The sequence below is a fragment of the Aquarana catesbeiana genome, linkage group LG11 (assembly GCF_042186555.1).
Source record: "Aquarana catesbeiana isolate 2022-GZ linkage group LG11, ASM4218655v1, whole genome shotgun sequence".
In the NCBI taxonomy this organism is placed as follows: Eukaryota; Metazoa; Chordata; class Amphibia; order Anura; family Ranidae; genus Aquarana; species Aquarana catesbeiana.
Window position 1 is genome coordinate 25,135,633 of NC_133334.1, and position 21,518 is coordinate 25,157,150.

The 21,518-nt window shown below is 44.1% G+C and overlaps 1 protein-coding gene across 6 annotated transcripts in view; it reads right to left on the bottom strand.

Moving 5' to 3' along the window:
* Window positions 1-3,158: 3,158 nt before the first annotated feature.
* AMPD3 (adenosine monophosphate deaminase 3) overlaps window positions 3,159-21,518 on the bottom strand; it is a 74,734-nt gene continuing 56,374 nt past the window's right edge. For all 6 annotated transcript variants that reach the window (XM_073604089.1, XM_073604088.1, XM_073604090.1 and 3 more), the window contains 7 exons: window positions 12,638-12,801; window positions 10,105-10,231; window positions 7,869-8,032; window positions 7,262-7,382; window positions 5,165-5,338; window positions 4,813-4,923; window positions 3,159-3,564 (listed from right to left, as the gene is read on the bottom strand). In XM_073604089.1, coding sequence (XP_073460190.1) covers window positions 3,379-3,564; window positions 4,813-4,923; window positions 5,165-5,338; window positions 7,262-7,382; window positions 7,869-8,032; window positions 10,105-10,231; window positions 12,638-12,801 — 1,047 coding nt within the window. In that variant the 3' untranslated portion in view covers window positions 3,159-3,378. The remainder of the gene's footprint in view (window positions 3,565-4,812; window positions 4,924-5,164; window positions 5,339-7,261; window positions 7,383-7,868; window positions 8,033-10,104; window positions 10,232-12,637; window positions 12,802-21,518) is intronic.

Below are 21,518 nucleotides of genomic sequence, written 5' to 3' on the forward strand. Positions count from 1 at the left end.
CTGTACAGACCCAGGAAATCGGGCCAGGGATGGAGGGAGTCCCTCACAATGAGACCCAGGAACTCAGCGCATGGATGGCGAGAACCTCTCATAATGGGCACAGCAGGCATGCAGACCCAGGAACTCATCACAGGGATGGTGGGTACCCCTCATAAGGGGCACAGCAGATTTCCAGACCTGGGAACTCATCACAGGGATGGTGGAAACCCCTCATAATGGGACTGATGAGAGCTTTTGGTCAGAAAATGCGACTGTGTGTATGCTCCATCGGACTTTTGCTGGCGGAATTCCGGCCAGCAAAAGACTGAGAGCAGGCTCTATTTTTTCATTCGGAAAAAGTTCCTATCCGAAAACGCGATCGTCTGTATGCAATTCGGACGCGCAAAACAATCACGCATGCTCGGAAACAATTTGACGCATGCTCAGAAGCATTGAACTTCATTTTCTCGGCTCGTCGTCGTGTTGTACATCACCGCGTTCTTGACGGTGGAAAGTTCAGAGAACTTGTGTGACCGTGTGTATGAAAGGCAAGCTTGAGCGGAATCCCGTCGGAAAAACCATCCAAGTTTTTTCTGACGGAAATTCCGCTGGTGTGTACGGGGCATTAGGCAGTGTTACTTTCCATCACCTACCAAACATTAAACCATCTCCTGCAGTGGACTGACCCATTAAAAGGTAAACTTGATAAAGTTTCAAGAAATTAGCACCTTCATAATAATACACAACGTCAAAGCACTGAAATGGAAAAACATGAATCCAACAAAGTAAAGAAAGTTCCCAGTGTGATGAAGAGCGTGGGCAAGTGTAGTATATGGTGGCATGCCCTCGTATACATTGAGGGGGGGGGGGGGGGGGGTATAAAGTGCTCACATTGTGGCAGTGTCTATTAAACCCAATTCTCAATAGTCTATTGATGTGTTTAGAAGATTGATCAGGTATTGATACCCCTCTATCAATGTCTAGCGTTCAGCCTGAAATTAGGCATTCCCAGTGCTGGCTCAGTACACACCGGCATCCAGCACTGGAGCAGCAGGAAGGATTGATGGACAATACTTCTTGGTTTGGACAATTGGGAGATTTGTGCAGCCCATAGATTATGCACTTTTCTTTTCTTCTTTTCCATGGTGGAATGCTTTGTCATAGGAGAATGCTCCTTCAGCACCAAGGGGGGTTAATCAATATCAGATCATTGACTGATCGGCATCTATGTCCTAAAAAGTCATGTGTTTTGTGAGCATTAAAAAAACCTGGTCGCCATAGTAAAAACTGCAGGTAAAAGCATGGAAAACTCAGCAATTTTAAATGCCTATTTACAGTGTTATTCTCATAAATGAGTTCTGCATTCACTTGCAATAGGTCTATGAACGTGCAAGAAAGTATGACTACACCAGAAGAGACCATTACTTGGCACAGCCCCCTCCATACATATCATAGCCCTCTCCTCTTCTGGTGTAGCTAATATCAGCTTGTGCTGGCCCAGCTCCTCCAACCCCCACCCCACCCCACCACATTAACCTTTATATAGCAGCTGGAAGAATATAAAGCACCCGTTCTCAACCAGGTTCCTTGAGCTGTGGCTGATTGGCTATCCATCTGGTGCCACCAGCATAATTCTGTGTCCATCACCACTTGGCAGTGAAAGCAGCACAACGCCACAGATAACTTAAGCTGTCTGTAAGGGGACATTCTTCTGCCTGACCACCAATGTAAGGAGCATTCTTCTCACTGACCACCAATGTAAGGAACATTCTTCTCACTGACCACCCATGAAAGGAACATTCTTCTCACTGACCACCCATGAAAGGAACATTCTTCTCACTGATCACCAATGTAAGGAACATTCTTCTCACTGATCACCAATGTAAGGAACATTCTTCCCACTGATCACCAATGTAAGGAACATTCTTCTCACTGATCACCAATGTAAGGTACATTCTTCCCACTGATCACCAATGTAAGGAACATTCTTCTCACTGATCACCAATGTAAGGAACATTCTTCTCACTGATCACCAATGTAAGGAACATTCTTCTCACTGATCACCAATGTAAGGAACATTCTTCTCACTGATCACCAATGTAAGGAACATTCTTCTCACTGATCACCAATGTAAGGAACATTCTTCCCACTGATCACCAATGTAAGGAACATTCTTCCCACTGATCACCAATGTAAGGAACATTCTTCCCACTGATCACCAATGTAAGGAACATTTATCCCACTGATCACCAATGTAAGGGACATTCTTCTCACTGATCACCAATGTAAGGAACATTTATCCCACTGATCACCAATGTAAGGAACATTCTTCCCACTGATCACCAATGTAAGGGGCATTTTTCCCCACTGACCATCAATGTACAGTAAGGGGACATTTTTCCAACTGACCATAAGGGGGCATTTTTCTAACTGACACCCATTTTATTTATTTTTTTTAGCAAGGGTTCCTGGAGACCTGGAAGTGATGTTAAGGTTGAGAAAGGCTGCTACAGAGTGATACTTTAGTCTGCTGGGGTTGCCAATGTCACATCCAAGATGTGACGGCCCCCAACAGCAGTCTGAGGGGATATCTACACAAGGGAGGATTTTACAGGTAAATAACGTGTAGAATACATAACATATCTATGTTTAAATTGTTTGCTGTCTGAAATACCTCAATCATACAAAAAAAAAAAAAAAAGTACTATGACCACTAGATTCCCCCCCCCATTACATCAAAGACTCCCCCTTCCACATCAGAGGGCCCCCTATACATTGAGTCCCCCTCACCTCACTGAGCACCCTTAACACATCAGAGCCCCCCTTCATTTTGCTCCAGCATGCTGGCAGAGGGCGAGAGGTGGAGGAGGTCTGGAGGAGATGGACTTCTATCTTCTCCTGAATGCTGGGAGTGGCCCTGCATGCTACCTGCCCTGGATCAGAGTCTTGCATTATGGTGTGGACAAGCTGGCCGCCATCACCATACCAACAAATGATGCCGTGCATCCTGGTCCTAGAATGTCATTGGTTGTAATGGGGCTGGTGGACGTCCGAACCATGGTGCTGATCCAGGACCAACTGGGTCCCATGTTTGCGGCACCATTGAGGAACCCAAATGGCACCCTGGTTGAGAAACACTGGGCTGGAGGTTGAAATGCAAAAAAAAAAAAAAACGAATATTTTATTAACATTATATTGCAAAATGGCATGCACAGAAACGACACATTTTCTTGATATTCCTGTATTAAGTCCTGAGTGACTTAGCAGTGGTTACCTTTCCATACGTGATAAATGTAATAAATATTTCAACACTGATACATTCTACACTACGAGAGCGGATAAGCGTTTGTGCGGTGCAGAGGTAAACGTCAGACGTCCATCCTTTTCACAGTTTAATAGTCACATGGGCTCAATAGCCAGGGGGAGGTGGTGTGCCGTGTTCATAGCGTCCGTTAAGAAGCTGAGCTCATTACATAATGTCTCATATCGGAAAGCCATACGGATCTGGGCGACGTTGGTGCGGCTGATGCTGTTCCCTTCCGGACCCTCCTTCAGGTAATTGGCTCCCAGGAAATGCTTCTTCTCCTGTGGGTGAATTAGAGGACACAATTGGAGCCTCGTTTATTAAAGTATCTTTACAAATGAAATCCAGCTAAGCACACCTGTAAAATCCATACAAGGGAGCCGTTGTGTGTGTATACCTGCTGTGCCCATAATGAGGTGTTCCCAACATCCCTGTGCTGAGTTCCCGAGTCTGTACATCTGCTGTGCCCATTATGAAGGGTTCTCACCATCCCTGTGCTGAGTTCCCAGGTCTGTACTCTTGTGCCCAATTTGAGGGATTCCCACTATCCCTGTGCTGAGTTCCTGAGGTGTGTGTACACCTGCTGTGCCCATAATGAGGTGTTCCCACCATCCCTGTGCTGAGTTCCCGGGTCTGTATATCTGCTGTGTCCATTATGAGGGCTTTCCACCGTTCCTGCAACAAGTTCCTGAGGTGTGTGCACACGTGCTGTGCCCATTATGAAGGGTTCCCAGCATCCATATGCTGAGTTACTGAGTCTGCAGACCTGCTGTGCCCATTAGGAAGGGTTCCCACCATCCCTATGCTGAGTTCCTGAGTCTGCAGACCTGCTGTGCCCATTAGGAAGGGTTCCCACCATCCCTATGCTGAGTTCCCGGGTCTGCACACCTGCTGTGCCCATTATGAGGGGTTCCCACCATCTCTACACTGAGTTCCTGAGGTGTGTGCACACCGGCTGGGCCCAAAGCAAGGAAAAAAAAATGGAGGCCCGAAATCCATAGTAAAACATGTGTCAATGTGGTTAACCTTGTGTGTCTTCACAGTATTCTGAACAATCCAAAGGATGACCACCACAAGGTCAAAAGAGAGCCAACACATTTTCGGGGGTCAGAAATTCCCTCAATCTGTTCTGAAGACAACATAAAAGGGCAGTGAAATAAGACCGTGTTGTGTGGTTCCTCAGCCCTGATGAGGGGATTTCTGACCCCTGAAATGTGTTGACTCCGTTCTGCTCTTTTATCACCTGTAATAGAAACGTAATAGACTTTGATCAGATTTGAGGAGCTCTCATCCTCCTTTACATTTTTTCTTCAAGATGAAGCTGGACCGTGGACCACTGTTGGTGTGTTGGGTCAAAGCTACCCAGCCACTCTCTCATCACTTTCATCAAAAAAAGGTGATAAGTGTACATGGCCTTCCCCCAACCGCCACACATCTCCAGCTGCTGAAATTTGCAAGCAGGGGAAGGATCCTCGGTGACGAGGATTATACAGAGCGCTCCATTACGTCTAACCCATTCATCCACTGACCTTGTCGGAGAGGCCGCTCTGCAGGACGCTGTTCCTGGCAAGTTCACACAAATCGCAGGTGCTCAGCTTCCATACCTGGGCAGCAATGGCGTATTCCTCCATCAGCGCTTCCTACACAAAAAAAAAAAACCACACAATATTTATCAGCGTATTGAACTAACTGCACAGATATATGACCGTTGACCACACTCAACAAGGGGCATTGCCTCCTGATAAAAAAATTTTGTTTCGAAAACCAGTTTATGTAAAAGTATGTATGTCACCGCCCTGGGCAATACAGACTCATACAATGAACCACATCCCTATTTTTATTTATTTACACGTTTTATTTATTTATTTTTTTGTTACCCACCTTGGTGTAGTGGAACTGCATCGGGTCATCTGTGGACAAAGACACCACGAGGCCTTTATGGAGGAATTCTCGCAGCGGGTTTTTGGAATATTCCAGAAACAGGCTGTTGTTGCTGAGCGGAGACATGGCGATGGGGATCTGTGCCAGATAATACAGGTACTGCAGCACAGGGCTCTGCAAGAGGAACACACATTCTGGTTACTTATCACAGGTTTGTACACTGCTGCTCAATGGTGACACCTTGTGGTCATTCTGCAAAATGCAGAAAATGTTTAATTGCTTTTAGTTATGTTTTCATTGTAATAAGGGTTCCTCAATAAAACACGTCAATGATCAAATTGCAAAGTGTGGTAAAAAAATAAATAAATAATTTATTTATATATATATATATATCTCATACAATTGGGTATGCTCCAAATATGCTGCCAGAAATGCCTCTAATCTAGAGTTTTGTTTTTGTTTGCATTCATGCGCATATTTGCTAATGTTTATAAGCATAAAACGCACTCTAATGGCTAAAATAAATTTATGTGCATACACGCATTAACACACGCATAAATTATGCCTCTCTAAATGCAGCTTTGGGGCATTTTTTCCATGGCCCTGGGCACAAATATGTGCATAAATGCCTGCATGTGTACGGCCACATTAAAACAACATGCAGCTACGTTCACAGGCTCTAAAAAAAAAAAAAAAAAAAAAAAGGCTCATGTCGTGTGGATGAGCCCTTAACATACATGCAAACCGGTGAGCAGCATGTCTTACAGATGCATGAGCACATCATTTGTTCATCTTTATTCTTCCAATTGCCTTCAATCGATGAATTCTGAACCAAAGGGATGCAACACCAGTATCTTTTTTTTAATCTATTTATTTATTGCATTATATAAACATTGTGAAATAATAGGACCGTTTCCTGGCTCCTCCACCCTTTCTCAAGTTCACAAGTCAAAAGCAATCTGTGAATTTGAGGAAGGGCGTATACGCCCAAAAACCATCACTATTTCACAATGCGTATAGAATACAATAAAAGAAAGAGGAAAAAGAAAGATACTGGTGTTCCGTCCCTTTGGTTTGGTGTATATTATACAAGCAGTTATAAATATAAATATATATATATATATATATATATATATATATATATATATATATATATATATATATATATATATATATATATATATAGCCAGTTATCTATGCAAGTAATCAGGTGGATCCCAAAATAACCATCCAAATCTATTTACAGCGTTTTCTTGTGAAAAAAAAAAAATCTATTTACAGCGGGTAAAAGTAGTATTGAACATTTTTCTAGGTAAATATACACTATATTACCAATAGTATTGGGACGCCTGCCTTTACACACACTTTAATGGCACCCCAGTCTTAATCCGTAGGGTTCAATATTGAGTTGGCCCCGCCCTTTGCAGCTATAACAGCTTCAACTCTTCTGGGAAGGCCGTCCACAAGGTTTAGGAGCGTGTCTATGGGAATGTTTGCCCTTACCCAGGACCAGTGCTTGAGTATTTGGCGCCCAAAACTATCACTAGTATCGTGGGTGGGGGGGGGGGTCTTGCATAGAGCGCGGGTGCCGATTGTCAGAGCAGACTCACAGGGGCAGCAGAACTTCTCCTCCATCCTGAGACATGGTTCCCACCTCCTCTGCCCCCCCCCCCCCCCCCCCCCCCCCCCGCTGTCCTCCAACTCCCGAGAGCTGACTCAGGATCGCCCTCCTCACAGGCTGAGCTGCTGCTGACCTCCTCTACAGCCGTGATGGTTGTCCTCCACGGTGTAGGGTGGTGGCCTTCAGACCCTCAGGCCAGGCTAGTAGGGAAGTCAGCGGCCGTGGCTGCGCCCACTAGGCAGCAGCGCGCCCTTGGCGTCTGCCTAGTTCACCTAGCGTCAGCGCCGGCCCTACCCTTAGCACAAATCAACACAAAGGAAAGGCGAAGACGTAGGTTGAAATGCTTTTTGCATTAAGAAACTCAACTTTTGCAAAGCTGAAATGTCGTTTTTTTCCAGGCAAGGCAAAACTATCATTCCTTGAACTGCTGAATCTTCAAGGTCAAATTATTTCACTATTAGATGTTGCTTTCTTACCTTCTTGAGATTCAGTCCATGGGAAATGTTGTCCGCTGTTAAAAATGCAGACACCAGATGGGTGATGGAGCCAGCTTCACCACAATGTGGTCGAAAGAGAAAAGTGCTCATCCCTCTCTCTCTGCATAGGAAAGAAGATATGAATTTTAAGACTATGAGACCAGATCTACTACATGCCAAACTAGTACCTGAAGTTAGTGACTACACAGATTGCAGTAAAACATTAGAGGTGACACATACAGAGTAGTAACTCATATCATGTCAACCATGAACTTCCAGTAAATCATGCCATTGAAAGAGGATTTTTCGATGGAGGATAAGTAAAAATGCTCAGCAATAGGGATTGTACATTACATTTTTTTTTTCAATGCAGAAACGATACTATATTACCAAAAGTATTGGGACGCCTGACTTTACACGCACATGAAATTTAAATGGCATCCCAGTCTTAGTCCGTAGGGTTCAATATTGAGTTGGCCCACCCTTTGCGGCTATAACAGCTTCAACTCTTCTGGGGCTATTACATTATCCATCTGAGCATTTAGAAGTCAATCCTAATATCCTTAAATTCCCCATGATCAGTGATATAAGGGGAACTGGCACTCACTTGCGCAGGTTGTTGAGGATCATAATGTTGGCATACATATAATACAAGTAGTAGCTGTATGGTGGGTTTTGCTCAAGTGTCCACTGGTCAGGGGTGGGGCTCTTGTAAGAGAACATATGTTCATTGTATTTGGATTCATCATCCACACTGTCAAATCCCGTCACCTAGAACAGAAGCATTTTATTAGGTTACAGTTTGTGTCCTTTCTATAGTAGTCTGTATTGAGAAGCAGCTTTGGTTACAATATAAACTCCTTTGTTAGAACCTCCTGATATATTGTCATAAGTATAACTCAGCAAATGAGGAAGAGGTAGGATAAGTTAGTTTTCTTCTCTTACTTACAGTTAAGACATAGGGTTCACATTTTTTTACTCATGCAACTGTGGACAGTGTAGAGTTACCCTATCGTTTTGGTTGAAGAGTAATGCGGTCGGGATTTTGGTCGGAAAAAGATATGGCTTTTCTGACGGGATTCCGCTGAAGCTTGCCTTGTATACACAAGGTCACACAAAAGTTCTCTGAACTTTCGACCGCCAAGAACATGATGACGTACAACACTACGACGAGCCCAGAAAATGTTCAATGCTTCCGAGCATGCATCTAATCGTTTCCGAGCATGCATGATTTTTTGCGCGTCCGAATTGCATACAAACGATCGCTTTTTTCGCATAGGAACTTTTTCCGACCAAAAAAGAGAACCTGCTCTCAATCTTTTGCTGGCTGGAATTCTGCCAGCAAAAGTCCGATGTAGCATACACACGGTCGCATTTTACGACCAAAAGTTCACATTGGTCTTTTGCTGGTGGCTTTTCCGATAGTGTGTACGGGGCATTAGAGTTTATCCTTTTCTGACATTGCTGTAGATGCAGTACATTTCACCCCTTACTGAAACAGTTAAAGAAGAAAGAGAGATCTTTTACTAATGCTGCTGTGAAAGAGGTAGTGGTCCTCTTTAATTAGAGTTGAAGAGACAGAGTCCCCTTTCACCAATTCAGCTGCAGATTTAGCAGTTTCCCCTAATGACACAGTTTAGGAAGAAGTAGGGTTCTCTCTTGGGAGATTCCCCCATTATAGAATAGAGTTCAACCTTGGAAATCCCCCACCTCCATAGAAGTAGAGTTCTCTTAGAAGTTCAAACCTCAGTATAAATAGAGATCTCCTCTTAGAAGTTCTTCCTCTCCATAGAAGAAGAGTTCCCATCTTTGAAGTCCCCACTCCATAGAAGTAGAGTTCTCCCCTTAGAAGTTCCCACCTCAGTAGAAGTAGAGCTATGCGCTTAGAAATTCCCTTCTCCATAGAAGTAGAGTCCCCATCTTAGAAGTTCCTCCTCCAAAGAAGTAAAGTTCTCTCCTTAGACGTTCCCACCTCAGTAGAAGTAGAGATCTCCTCTTAGAAGCACCCCCCACAATAGAAAAAAGTTCACCTCTTAGAAATCCCACCTCCAAAGAAGTAAAGTTCTCACCTTAGAAGTTCCCACCTCAGCAGAAGTAGAAATCTCTTCTTAGAAATTCCCTCAGTAGCAGAGTTCTCACCTTAGAAGTTCCCACCTTAGTAGAAGTAGAGTTCTCCCTTTAGATGTTTCCACCTCAGTAGAAGCAGAGATCTCCTCTTAGAAGTTCCCACCTCAGTAGAAGTAGAGTTCCCATCTTAGAAGTTCCTCCTCCAATGAAGTAAAGTCCTCCCCTTAGACGGTCCCACCTCAGTAGAAATAGGGATACACTCTTAGAAGTACCCCCCACAGTAGAATAGGGTTCACCTCTTAGACGTTCACTCCTCCATAAAAGTAGAGCTCTCACCTTAGAAGTTCCCACCTCAGCAGAAACAGAGTTCTCACCTTAGAAGTTCCCACCTCAGTAGAAGTAGAAATCCCCTCTTAGAAATTCCTCCTATAGCAGAATAGAGTTCACCCTTTAAAAGATGCAGTCCACTTTCTCTACTGCAGGTGGCACTCAACCACAGCGGCATTGCAGAGGGAGAGGAAGTCTATGGTTTCCTGGGTCACTGGCACTGGGGAAGCTATCCGATTGGATGCTGGCACCACATGTGACACATGTGTTACTGCCGCTGCACCTTCCCACAAGCTACCTCCCTCCCAAGTAGAAGTAGGGTTCCCCCCTTACAAGTTTCCCTCATTGTAGAATAGAGGCTACCCCTTAAAATTTACCCCCTCAGTAGAAGTAGACTTCCCCCCTCAATAGGAAAGCTGTGGATGTGTTAGGGTTTCCCCCTTACTTACATAATTTAGGAAGAGGTAAAGCTCCTTGTGGTCGGAGGGATTGATTGTGGCCTCAAACAACGGGAGGAAAATATTTTCTAACATTTTAGCAAAGTTGGGAAGGATTTTCTTCGAACTGAAGATATCACTGCAAGACACAAAGGAGATACAAGGTCATACCATCTATACAAGGTCAATCCATATAGTCAGTCACAGATCAATCCATATACAGTCATACATCCATATACAGTCATCTATCCATACAAGGACATACAGTACATTCATCCATATACGGTCATACATGCTCATACCTGCCATGCAAGGTTATACAGTACATCCATCCATGTACGGTCATATGTTCATCCATACAAGGTCATACCATTCAAGCAAGGTTATACAGTACATACATACATGGTCCTACCGTCCAGTGGCAGCTGGTGTTCAATTTTCTTGGGGTGGCACTACGCAGCCAGCCATCCGCCCCCCTCCCAGCCAGCTAGACAAGCCCCACCTTACCCCCCCGGCGCTAACTCGAGCACCACTTCCTCTCCTCCCTCCCGTAACTTGATCGTCACATCGCTCCCCCATCAGCCCCGCACTTATCCCATCCAGGTCATGACTTTGGCAGCTCCCCCCCCCACGTCTCCTCCCGAGTCCAGGCAGTTGCTTCTCCTCCCGGCCAATCAGGACTGAGGACTCACGGCCATTCGGCTTTTAGGACTCGCTTCCTGATTGGCTGGGAAGAGAAAAAGGAAGACAAACTGGGTGGACTCCGGGCGCAGTGCTCTGCGCCCCAAGCCCACCCTTTTTTTAAGCCAATTAGAGCCTCAGGCTCTAATCATATGCTTTGAAAAAAAAAAAAAAAAAACCCATTGGAATCCATGTGTCCGGCGCCCTACATGTAGATTAGGGGCTGGGCGCATGGTTTAGGGGGGCGTCGCCCCTGCGCCCCTAATAGAGCGGCCACCACTGATACCATCCATACAAGGTCATACCTCCCTAATCATCACATATACTTCTGAGCTCCAGTCTGTGACTTTGCCTAAGCTGAGATGATGTCATCAGTCTACTAGAGCCATGAGAAAGCATTTCCTCAGTCTCCTCTCCCCCAGTGTTCAGACAGCAACATTATGTCAGACATTTGTGAACGCTGTCAAGAACTGCACAAACACCAGGGATGTTTGTGTTATCTCCGATCCAGCATCTCGGCCCAGGAAGTAGATGGTGACCCTGGATGATGCCATGATGATACCACAATGCCTGGTGTAGGCATTGTCAGAAAGTACTGTGATCTCTAATAAGTAATAAACACTTGGAAAAGGTTCCAGTTGCACAAAAACAAGTGTTAATGGCATTCTCTCTCACACACCAGCAATACAATGGTAAATCTAGTTGTGAGTTTACTGATAAATACTATGGGTCATTTGTACCTTCTAAATATAAGCTGTCAAGTTTCTGGTCTGATGAGACTTATTTCCAGTAAATTTTCAGAGGAAGGGAGACATCGTTCTGATGTCCTATGTCAGGGTAATGGACAGTATGACAAAACTTTTGGCTCTGACAGCCCTCAGCTGCTGGATAATGACCCCCTGAAGCTACGCTATGAGAACAGAGCAGCAGCTGTTGGAATCAGGAAAGCCATTACATTTTGCTATTATATTTCATGATTACTTGCAACTTCCTGAACAGGGAAGGTTGGGGTGGTTTGAGGGTTTTTCTTTGGGGATTGGGGGGGGGGGGGGCATTGGGTGTAAAGGGTGGATGCATAGAAGGGGCATGGAGTAAGATAAGACATCATGCACAGGTGCAGTGGTAGAAGAGGGAGTTTGGGGATGGTGGGTGTAAAGAGAAGGAGAAGTGCAGACACAATGAGTGCTGAAAGAAAGTGCTGGCATTGCTGGAGGGGGCAGGGGTTGGAAAGCTCTGGAGCAAGCCATTGCTGGCATTGCTGGAGGGGGCAGGGGTTGGAAAGCTCTGGAGCAGGCCAGTGCTGGCATTGAAGGAGGGGGCAGGGGTTGGAAAGCTCTGGAGCAAGCCGGTGTGGCGGGGCGCAGGAGCAAGCCGGTGTGGCGGCGGGGCGCAGGAGCAAGCCGGTGTGGCGGCGGGGCTCGAATTTTGAATACCGATTCGATAATTTTTTTTTCTGAATTCGTTTCCTATGCAGTGAGATTTTTTTTTTAAATCCGGTTGAATTTTTCGAATTTGAATACGAAACAAAATTGATTCCGAAAACCAATTAAATGAATGTAATGAATTTAACGAACCAATTTATTTAAATAACGAATCAAAACAAATTTTTCATCCTGCACATGTCTGCTTTAAATGTTACTTTTGTTTTATAAAAGACTAAAAAAAAAAAAAAAAAAACTTGTATTCAAAAATTAAGTAAATTTATGTTTTTTTTATTATAATAATATTATATATAATTATAATAAAATATCATGTATATAAAAGATGCTAAAAGACGACTTCTGGATGAACGATATGATTGTATAGGAGGGCCCTTTAGGAAGCTCATAGGAGAGGCACGCAGAAAGTTCCCAGATGGACTTACAAGATGCGGGGCACCTGGATCATCCATCGCATGTGGGGCGAGTACACTTTGTGTTTGATGAACCAGCGGGCCAGGGAGTTCCATTCATCCGGGGAGCGGCCGTAGATGGATAAGCGTGGCTCTGTATACTGGTACTTGCTTTCCTCCAACTCCTGGCCCACTTCCTGCAGGCAAAAAAAAAAAAATAAATTAAACCCACTCATGTTTTTTTTTTTTTGCATTACTTTTCCTTCATACTGGTGTTTCAAAACAAATAATGCAATCATTAAGAGGCTGGAAGAACATTCCATGTTCTGCATGGTCACTGCTATTTTCTTTCCAGGTCAAAAGTTTTTCATTCATACAGAACAGAGTATAATCTGAAAAACACTGCACTATGGCCACTAGATGGCGCTGCTGATTGTAGGAAATACTCATAATCCTCAGCTCCATCTAGTGGCCATAATGCGCTAGTTTCACTCTATTTGGGATAAATGTAAAACATTCGACCCGGAGGCTGCATTTACACCTGAGCGTCGTGTTTTTTCTGGCATTTTTTTTTTGCGCATTTTGAATGCATGTTTAGTATTTTTGTGTTTTGGCTTTTTTTTTCCCCATTAGCCAATAGAGAAACATATCATATGTTTTATCATTTGTTGCTAGACGTTTCAGCTTTTTCATTTGCTTTCTCTTCTTCTTCCTGGTGTTCTTCTTCGCTGTATTGTGTGGTGCTTCATGCTCTGCAAATATGCGTGCAAGTGATGGCGTGTTTTGTGGCAGAGATAGAGATGATAGAGATGATAGAGATGATAGAGATGATAGAGAGATGATAGAGAGATGATAGAGAGATGATAGAGAGATGATAGAGAGATGATAGAGAGATGATAGAGAGATGATAGAGATCTATCTATCTATATACACACATACATATGCACATAAAACGGCCAAAGAGTAGAGCACTGAGATACTGGATCCATCTGTTTTTCTCTGATTAAGAAAAGAGGCCAATTCTGGGTCATGTACAATGATCTACATGCACAAGATGATTTTTTTTTTTTTTTTTTTAAATACACCAGGTTGTCCATAAAAGATTAGTCCGACTTCTAGTTTAATTTTTCTTTTCAAATATTTTATTGGTAATTAACAGGCAACTGTTACATACAATTCAGTACAAGGTATAGAATAAATACTAAACAGTGCATATCACAGTCGAACAGTATAACGTTGGTATAAAGAAGGATAGGAAGTATTACAAAAGATGGATACTCAGTCAGATAACACATTGACTCGCTTTAACCAAAAATGCGAACAGTAAGAGGGAACAGGGTCCCTAAATTAGATGCATTAGGGTGCCAGCGGCTCCCTATGAATTCGGGCACGAGAGCAGCCGGGACCATCTTATGAGACAGAGTACACTACCAATAGTTATTAAAGGAAGACAAGAGGGGAGAGAAAAAAAGGGGGGAAAGAGAGGTAGCTGAGAGGAGAAGATCTGAAAGAAGGGATTAAGGATTAGTGGAGTGGGGGGAGTAGGTCGGTCGGACCGCACGGGCACGAGTTCAAAAGTCCTAGATTGACGCTAGGACCATCTCAGAGTTCCAAGAGATGTTCGTCTATCAGTGGGCAAAAAGTGCTCAATCCATGGTTGCCAGGTTTTGGAGTGCTGGGGGACCTTATCTAGGATTTTCGCTTCAATTTGTGTGTCTTCCAAGCCTTAGCAATCGTTTGCTTGGCTGTGGTAAATAAGTGAAGGAGGCGGAGTTGTGCTCTGGTGTAATCTTGCGGAATCAAGTTGAGTAGGGCTACAGCAGGGTTAGGATCTAGGGTGATTTGGTGGAGGGTAGATGCCATTTGGAATGCTGTTGCCCAAAAACGTTGCACCAGTAGGCATGTCCACCAGATGTGCAAGTGTGTTCCTCTGTCCCCACACCCCCTGAAGAAATTCGGGGGAAATTCGGGTAGAAATTTAGCGATTCTAGCTGGGACTAGATACCAGCGCATTAGCTCTTAGTAATTTGCCTTTGAGGCAACAACATTTTGGGATGAGTTTTTTGTGTTGGTCCAAATGGTCATCCAATAGTCCGCCTCAAGGTTTATATTTAAGTCCCTCAACTATCGCTGCGCGTAGGTGGGAAGGCTTGAGGATGACGATGTGAGGTGGGCATAAAGACGAGAGATAGCACCTGGGGCATGCGGGTCCGAGTCACACATTTTCGTATTCAGTTAGAGTATCCAGCCCAGAGTTAGATTTTATGGTTGTTTGAGCAAAATGTGCAATTTGAAGATAGCGGAAGCACTCTCTGCTGGGGAGCTGTGCCTGTGCCTGCATATCTGGAAACGATTTTATGGTGTTACCATTAATTAGGTCACATATGCGGGTCAGACCCGCCTGGACCCAGGCTTGAAATGAGGCTGGTTCTGTGTAAGCTGGATAGAATTGGGGGTGGCCTAGAAAGGATAGAAGTGGGGAGTGTGGGGCAATCAAGTTGAAGGGGGTCTTCAACCTATCCCAGAGTTTAAGTGTATGCTGCGGTAATGGATTGGTTATAGAGCCCCGTGCTGTTGGGGGGAGCCATAACAAATTGGTTACACTAATCGGGTGAAGGTCAATGGCCTCAAGGCTAACCCAGAGTGAGATTTCAGATTTAGAATGGTATAGAGTAGACTGGGCTAGTCGGGCCGCGTGATAATAGTGTAAAAAGTTGGGTATACCAAGGCCGCCGCTGAGCTTGTTATGGAGTAGAACCGGTCTCGCAACTCTGGGCCATATGGGGCCCCAGATGTATTTAAAAACGTTGTTTTGTATGATCCTATGGTAGTAAGGGGGGGACCGCGATAGGGAGTACTCTGTATAAGTACAATAATTTTGGTAACAAGGACATTTTCACAGCAGCAATACGTCCGAGCCAGGAATTAAGTAGAGAAGATAGTTGGGTTAGCATTGGGAGATAATTGGATTGGAACAGATTTAATGGATCATTGGACAATTTAATCCCTATGTAGGGAATACATGTGGAGGACCAGTGAAAAGGAAAATTTTGGCGCAGCATTTCAAGATCAGCTTATGGTAGAGACACATTGAGAACTTTTGATTTTGTTTGGTTGACTTCTAACCCGGAGACCTGAGCAAACTTATCTAAGATGTTCATTAGGTTTGGTAGAGTAGCATGAGGCGACGTAATAAACATTAGTGCATCATCAGCAAAGAGACACAGTTTGTGCGAGGTTGAAGCTACCTCTAAACCTCGGATGTCAGGGTTAACTCTGATCAGGGCCGCTAAAGGTTCGATCACGAGCGCAAATAACAGGGGGGATAGGGGGCAGCCCTGCCTAGTTCCTCGTGAAATAGGGAAGGGTTCTGAACGGAATCCTGAATAGTGCACGTAAGTCTGTGGGTGGTTGTATAGAGCATTGATCCAGCCAAGAAAATGCGGGCCGAAGCCCCAGCGTTGGAGGATATAAAATAGATAGGGCCAAGAGACTGTCAAAAGCCTTCCGTATGTCTAGGAAGAGGAGGTGCATCGGAATTTTACGAGAGCGAGCCAAGTGCTGTAGGAGGATCACACGTCGAATGTTATCGCTCGCTTGCCGTTTAGTTATAAAACCTACTTGATCCTTATGTATCAGTCCTCCAATAATAGGATTAAGGCGTAGGGCTAAAATTTTGGCCAAGATATTTATGTCCACATTTAAGAGTGAAATTGGTCTATAATTAGACCACAATGTATTTTTTTCGTGTTTGGCTTCGGGATCATAGATATGAGCGCCGTCAATGTATCTCTACCAAAGGAATGCTGCCCGAGTATGGTGTTAAAAATATTGGTGAGGAGGGGGGCTAGTTCTGTAGCAAATTTTTTATAATAGGGACTAGGGAGGCCGTCCGGGCCCGGACGCTTATGGGGTTTGAGTGTCTTGATGACCGCTAAGACTTCCTCGGTTGTGATTGTACTTTCTATTAACTCCCGATTGGCATCTGATAGTGTAGAAATAGGCAAATTATAGAAAAGCTTCTCTGCCTGACGCAAAGGAAACGCTGCTTTAGCCTCAAAGATTTGCCAACTGCTTACGGAACTCTGAAAGAACCTTGATCGGATTGCTAGTAATCGTGTCTTTAGCCAATCTGAGCCTAATGGGAACACGAACGCGATCTGGCCTACGAAGGCGTAAAGGTATAGGTATCTGGTTTATTCGCTTTGGTGTAGGTCGTGTGGTTGGATCTGCGAATAGCCTTATCGGCCGCATCAGCTAGAAGTAGGTCTAATTCAAGTTTAGTTTTTTCTAAAATTATTTTATGCGCTTCAGTTGGACTGGATTGGAATTGTAGAAAGCCATCGTGGTAATCTGACTCAAGTTGCTGTAGTTTGAGAATTTTATCTCTATTGAGATGTGACGCAACTGAGATACATGTGCCTCGTATTACTGGTTTATGCGCCTCCCAGAGCAGTATGGGGGAGATGTCCGGGGTGGCGCTGTGTGTAAGATAGTCCTTAAGGGCGACCTGGATATCCAGACAGTATGATTGATTGGTTAGGAGAGAATCATTCATGCACCATGATCTGATGGTAGCTTGCGGTACCAAAGATGATACTGAGGCGATGACAGCACAGTGGTCTGTCCATGTGATTGGCTGGATATGTGAGTGAAGCAGGAGTGGAGCGGATGCTATAGAAATAAAAATGTGGTCAGTCCTGGAGAAGGATTTATGGGGGTGAGTAGAATGTATAGTTTTTCTTTGTGGGGTTGGATTCTCTCCATGTGTCTAAGAGGGAGGCCTTTTGTATTAGTCTACGGAATTGCGTAGAGGGGGTGTAGTGCTCAGGGGCATAGGGTGATTTATCTATGTGTGGTTGCAGTACAGAGTTGGAATCGCCACATAGGAACAAAGTTCCTTTGCAGTGTGTTCTCACAACCTGTAACAAATGTGAGAAAAAAGAGTTTGGGTTTGTATTGGGAGCATAATAGGAAACAAAAGTTGTTATGTCTTGCAACAGTCACACAAGAATTAGATAGCGACCTTCCGGGTCTTTAATTTCAGACAAAGGGCTGAATGGCATGGTGTGATGGAAGGCCAGCAGGACCCCTCTATGCTTGGTGCCTTCTGAGGCAGTGAATACCTGTGGATATTTAGAACTAAAAAAGCTCGGGGTTTGGCGTATAGAGAAGTGGATTTCCTGGAGAGCTACTACACTGGCTTTTAGAGATGGAAACGTTTGAAAGGCTTTCACCCGCTTATGTGGAGAGTTAAGTCCCTTAACATTCAAGGTGAGTATATTAAGCGGAGCCATTAATGAGTACATGGGAAGCTATTATCAGGGGTTACAGGGCCCCGTGCGAGCCAACCGACAAAGGGGAAAAGAAAAAGTAATAGTGTGGTATAGGAGAGATAGGAGAGAGGGGGGGGGGGGGGGGGGAGAGAGAAGGGAGAACATGAGGTGTAGGGCAAAATACTGAGATATCCTCCTGGTCGGGAGGCAATAGATCAGTAATGCCAGACTAAAGAGTGCACCAACCCTACAACCAGGTAACCCGTCAGAGAGCGGGTGCACCGTAGAGGGGGAGAGCAATGACTGCTCCCCGCCGCAAACGGGGATAATAGAATCAATTTAAAACCTAAAACTTCAGTACTGCAGATAACAATAGAGTATCAACAAAAGAAGAGGGTAAAAAACAAAAGGAGTATTGTGGTTAATTAACTGAAAGGTGCATATGTGAATGTTCCGTTGGCGCCATTCCGATAAAAAATAAATGTAAAGGGGCTATGAGGGAACAGGGAGAGGGGAAGGAGGGGGTGGGAAAAAAAAAAAAAAGAGGGGGTAGTCATGGGGGAAAGGGACGAGGGGAGGGAAAAAGGGAGGGAGGAAGGGGAGAAGGGGGAGGGGTGATGGGAGGAGGAGGGTAGGGGGAAATGAGGGAGGGGGATATGGGGAAGGGTCTAGTGGGTTATACCAGGCGTGAACAATATACTAGTCAAAATATAAAAAGAGAATATAACTGCTACATTGCTGAAGCTCTAGAGTGGGAATGGCAAGGTAGCGGCGTTAATCTGGCTCACTAAATGTGGGCCCGATTAAGCGTTATTAAACGTATACAGCATACAATTGCATTAAGGTAAGTAACAGAACAGTACTAAAATAGAACAATAAAGCAATAAAACAACTGAACCTGAACAGGCCCTAGGGGGCCTGGGAGCCCCGAAGAAAAAACCGTTCAGGACGTGGAGTGAACATAACCGACGGTTGTCGTCCAGCAGGTCTCGGTTGCAGAGAAGTCCTCTGGCTGCAGTTTGAGATCAGATTCTGCGAATGCAACCGAGAGCCTGTACGCAAAAAAGAGGAAAAAAAAAAAACAAAAAAAAACAGCGAAGGGCTTGAGATTTCGGACTAGGGTAATAATTTCCAGATGATCGGGCTGGGGTTCCTTTCCGGATAGATGGTGGATCAGAATTACTCCGCTTTGGGTCGTGGTGTACGGCTGGGAGGCTGACCTAGCTGGTGTGCGTGGAAGTGATGTTTCCGACTGGCGTGTCTGGGGCGTCAGGTGAAGCGACTCCAACAGCCGTTGTAGCGAATCTGGAGTCGTGCAGGTGTGTTGCTGTCCTTGGAAGGAGAACTGCAGAGCGAATGGAAACCGCCATGTGTATTTAAGCTGGTGCTGTAGTAATATCTGGAGCTGAGGTTTCATAGCACGGCCTTTAGCAATGGTAAGGGGTGCTAAATCGGAGAACAATTGATACGTGTGGCTCTGGAACTGAAGGGAGTTCTTATTGCGGGCTGCTGTTAGTTGTTATTCTTTCGTGCGGAAAAAATGCAGCTTGACAATAATGTCCCGTGGTGGTCCATCAGTCTGGCGATGGGTGAGCGCCCTGTGGATTCTATCAAACTCAAGGCGTTCAATAGGTATGGAAGGCGCCAGCTCCTGGAATAACGCTGTGGTAAAGGATTGTAAATCATCAATCGTCTCCGGTATACCTCGGAGGCGCAGGTTGGACCTGCGAGAGCGATTTTCTGCTTCCTCTAAGCAAGATAAAAGCATGGAGTTTTCCTCTCGGAGGGCAATTTGTTCCTGGGCTTGCTCTTGTAAAGTTAGCTCCATGTCATCGACCCTAGTTTCCAGATCTGCTGTACGTTGGCCTATCTCACGAATTTCTCGTGTCAGGCTATTAGTGATTTGGTCTGATGTTGTCTTAAGGGCCTTATGGAGCATTGATTCCATTAGTCTTATAAGAGCAGATTGAGACATACCTGTCTGCGGGATAGAAGGGGAACCTCCTGGGTTAGACTGCATGTCAGTCTCTTCCTTGCTGTCTAGCATATCAGACCGTGCAGGCGAGGACGCCGATTGTTCAGCCAGGGCCCGAGCCTTCGCCGCCATCTTGGAGGAAGCACGGGTCAGCGCTTCTTTAATGGGTTTTGGCTTAGTCTTGCCACGATACCCCATTAAAACCATACCGGAGGAGGCACTGGTGTGTGGAAAGGTGATCCCTGGAAAAAGGAAGCTGAAATGCCGGTTCAGTGGAGCGTAGGAGTCCCGAGTATGCGGTGGGGAGTACGGAGGTTTACAGAGAAGCGTCTGCCATGTAAAGCCGCGCGCATGCGCCCTTAATTTTTTAATTATAATTTTCTTTTGTTATAATTGCTGCTGTTTTCTTATCATGTCCACTTATCTCCCACCCCCCATTATTTGTTTTATTAATGTATGTATTTATTTGTATTAATGTATTTATGAATTATTAATGTATTTATGTATTATTTAATTTATGTATTGATCGTTTATTATTAATATTTATTTACCTGTTAAAAGAAAAAAATATTGATTATTCTTTACTATTTCATTTGAATTATTTACTGCATTTGAGTAGCAAACACACACCTAAACGTGCATCAAAACATGCAAAAGTGCTTATAAATGTTTCAATGCATGTCTAAAATGCACGTTATTGCACGTTTCAATGCATGTCTATGGTAAAAAAAAAAATGCTTAAAAATGCACTAATCTGCCTAAATCAAGCTTGTCCACTAATCACCACACCCCCCTATTTTATTATTATTGTGCACAGTTGCATTTATTATTTATTTACTAATAATATATTATTGATATTTATTTGCCTGTTTAAAAAAAATATTTATTATTATTTAATACGTGCAAATCACATGTTTCAATGCATGGTGAAAAAATGCCTAAAAATGCACCAATGTGCCTAAATTGAGCTACAAAAGTAGCTTGTCCACTAATAACCCCCCCCACATTTTTTTTTACTGTGCACAGTTTTATTACGTACTATTATTTATTATTATTATATGTGCCCGTTTAAAAAAATATTTATGATTATTCAATTTTATTTATTGCATTTGAGCAGAAAAACACATCTAAACGCACATCAAGACATGCAAAAGCACTTGTAAAATGTGCAAATTGCGAGTTTTAATACATTTATATGGAGGGAGAAGCACCAATCTGCCCGAATTGAGCTACAAGTGTTGCTCCAAAACTTTTATGAGCTTCAGGTGTTTGGCTTCAGGTGACTTGGAGTGGAGAGGTGAACCAACTCCATAGAGATGCATTGAGTGTCTCTTTTTGGAGCTTCAAGCTACTAATCGCTCAGGTGTGAATGGGGCTGGAGATAAAAGAGTTGAACGTTTGCTCCGGTCCCCATTCACACAAAATTACTGTACCGGGGATGGATAACGTTACCGCAAAAGCATGTTGGTTCAACACAAATATAATCTTGACCAATTATATAGTATATTTAATAATTACCAATACCAGACAAGTTGCATTCAAGTCCAAATGGGGATTCTCTGAAGAAGCAGATAATATATCATAAAACGCGTCAGTACATAGGAGGACCATCTGAATACCGCTAACTCAATACGGACATATACTGTACGTGACTATCTGTGTC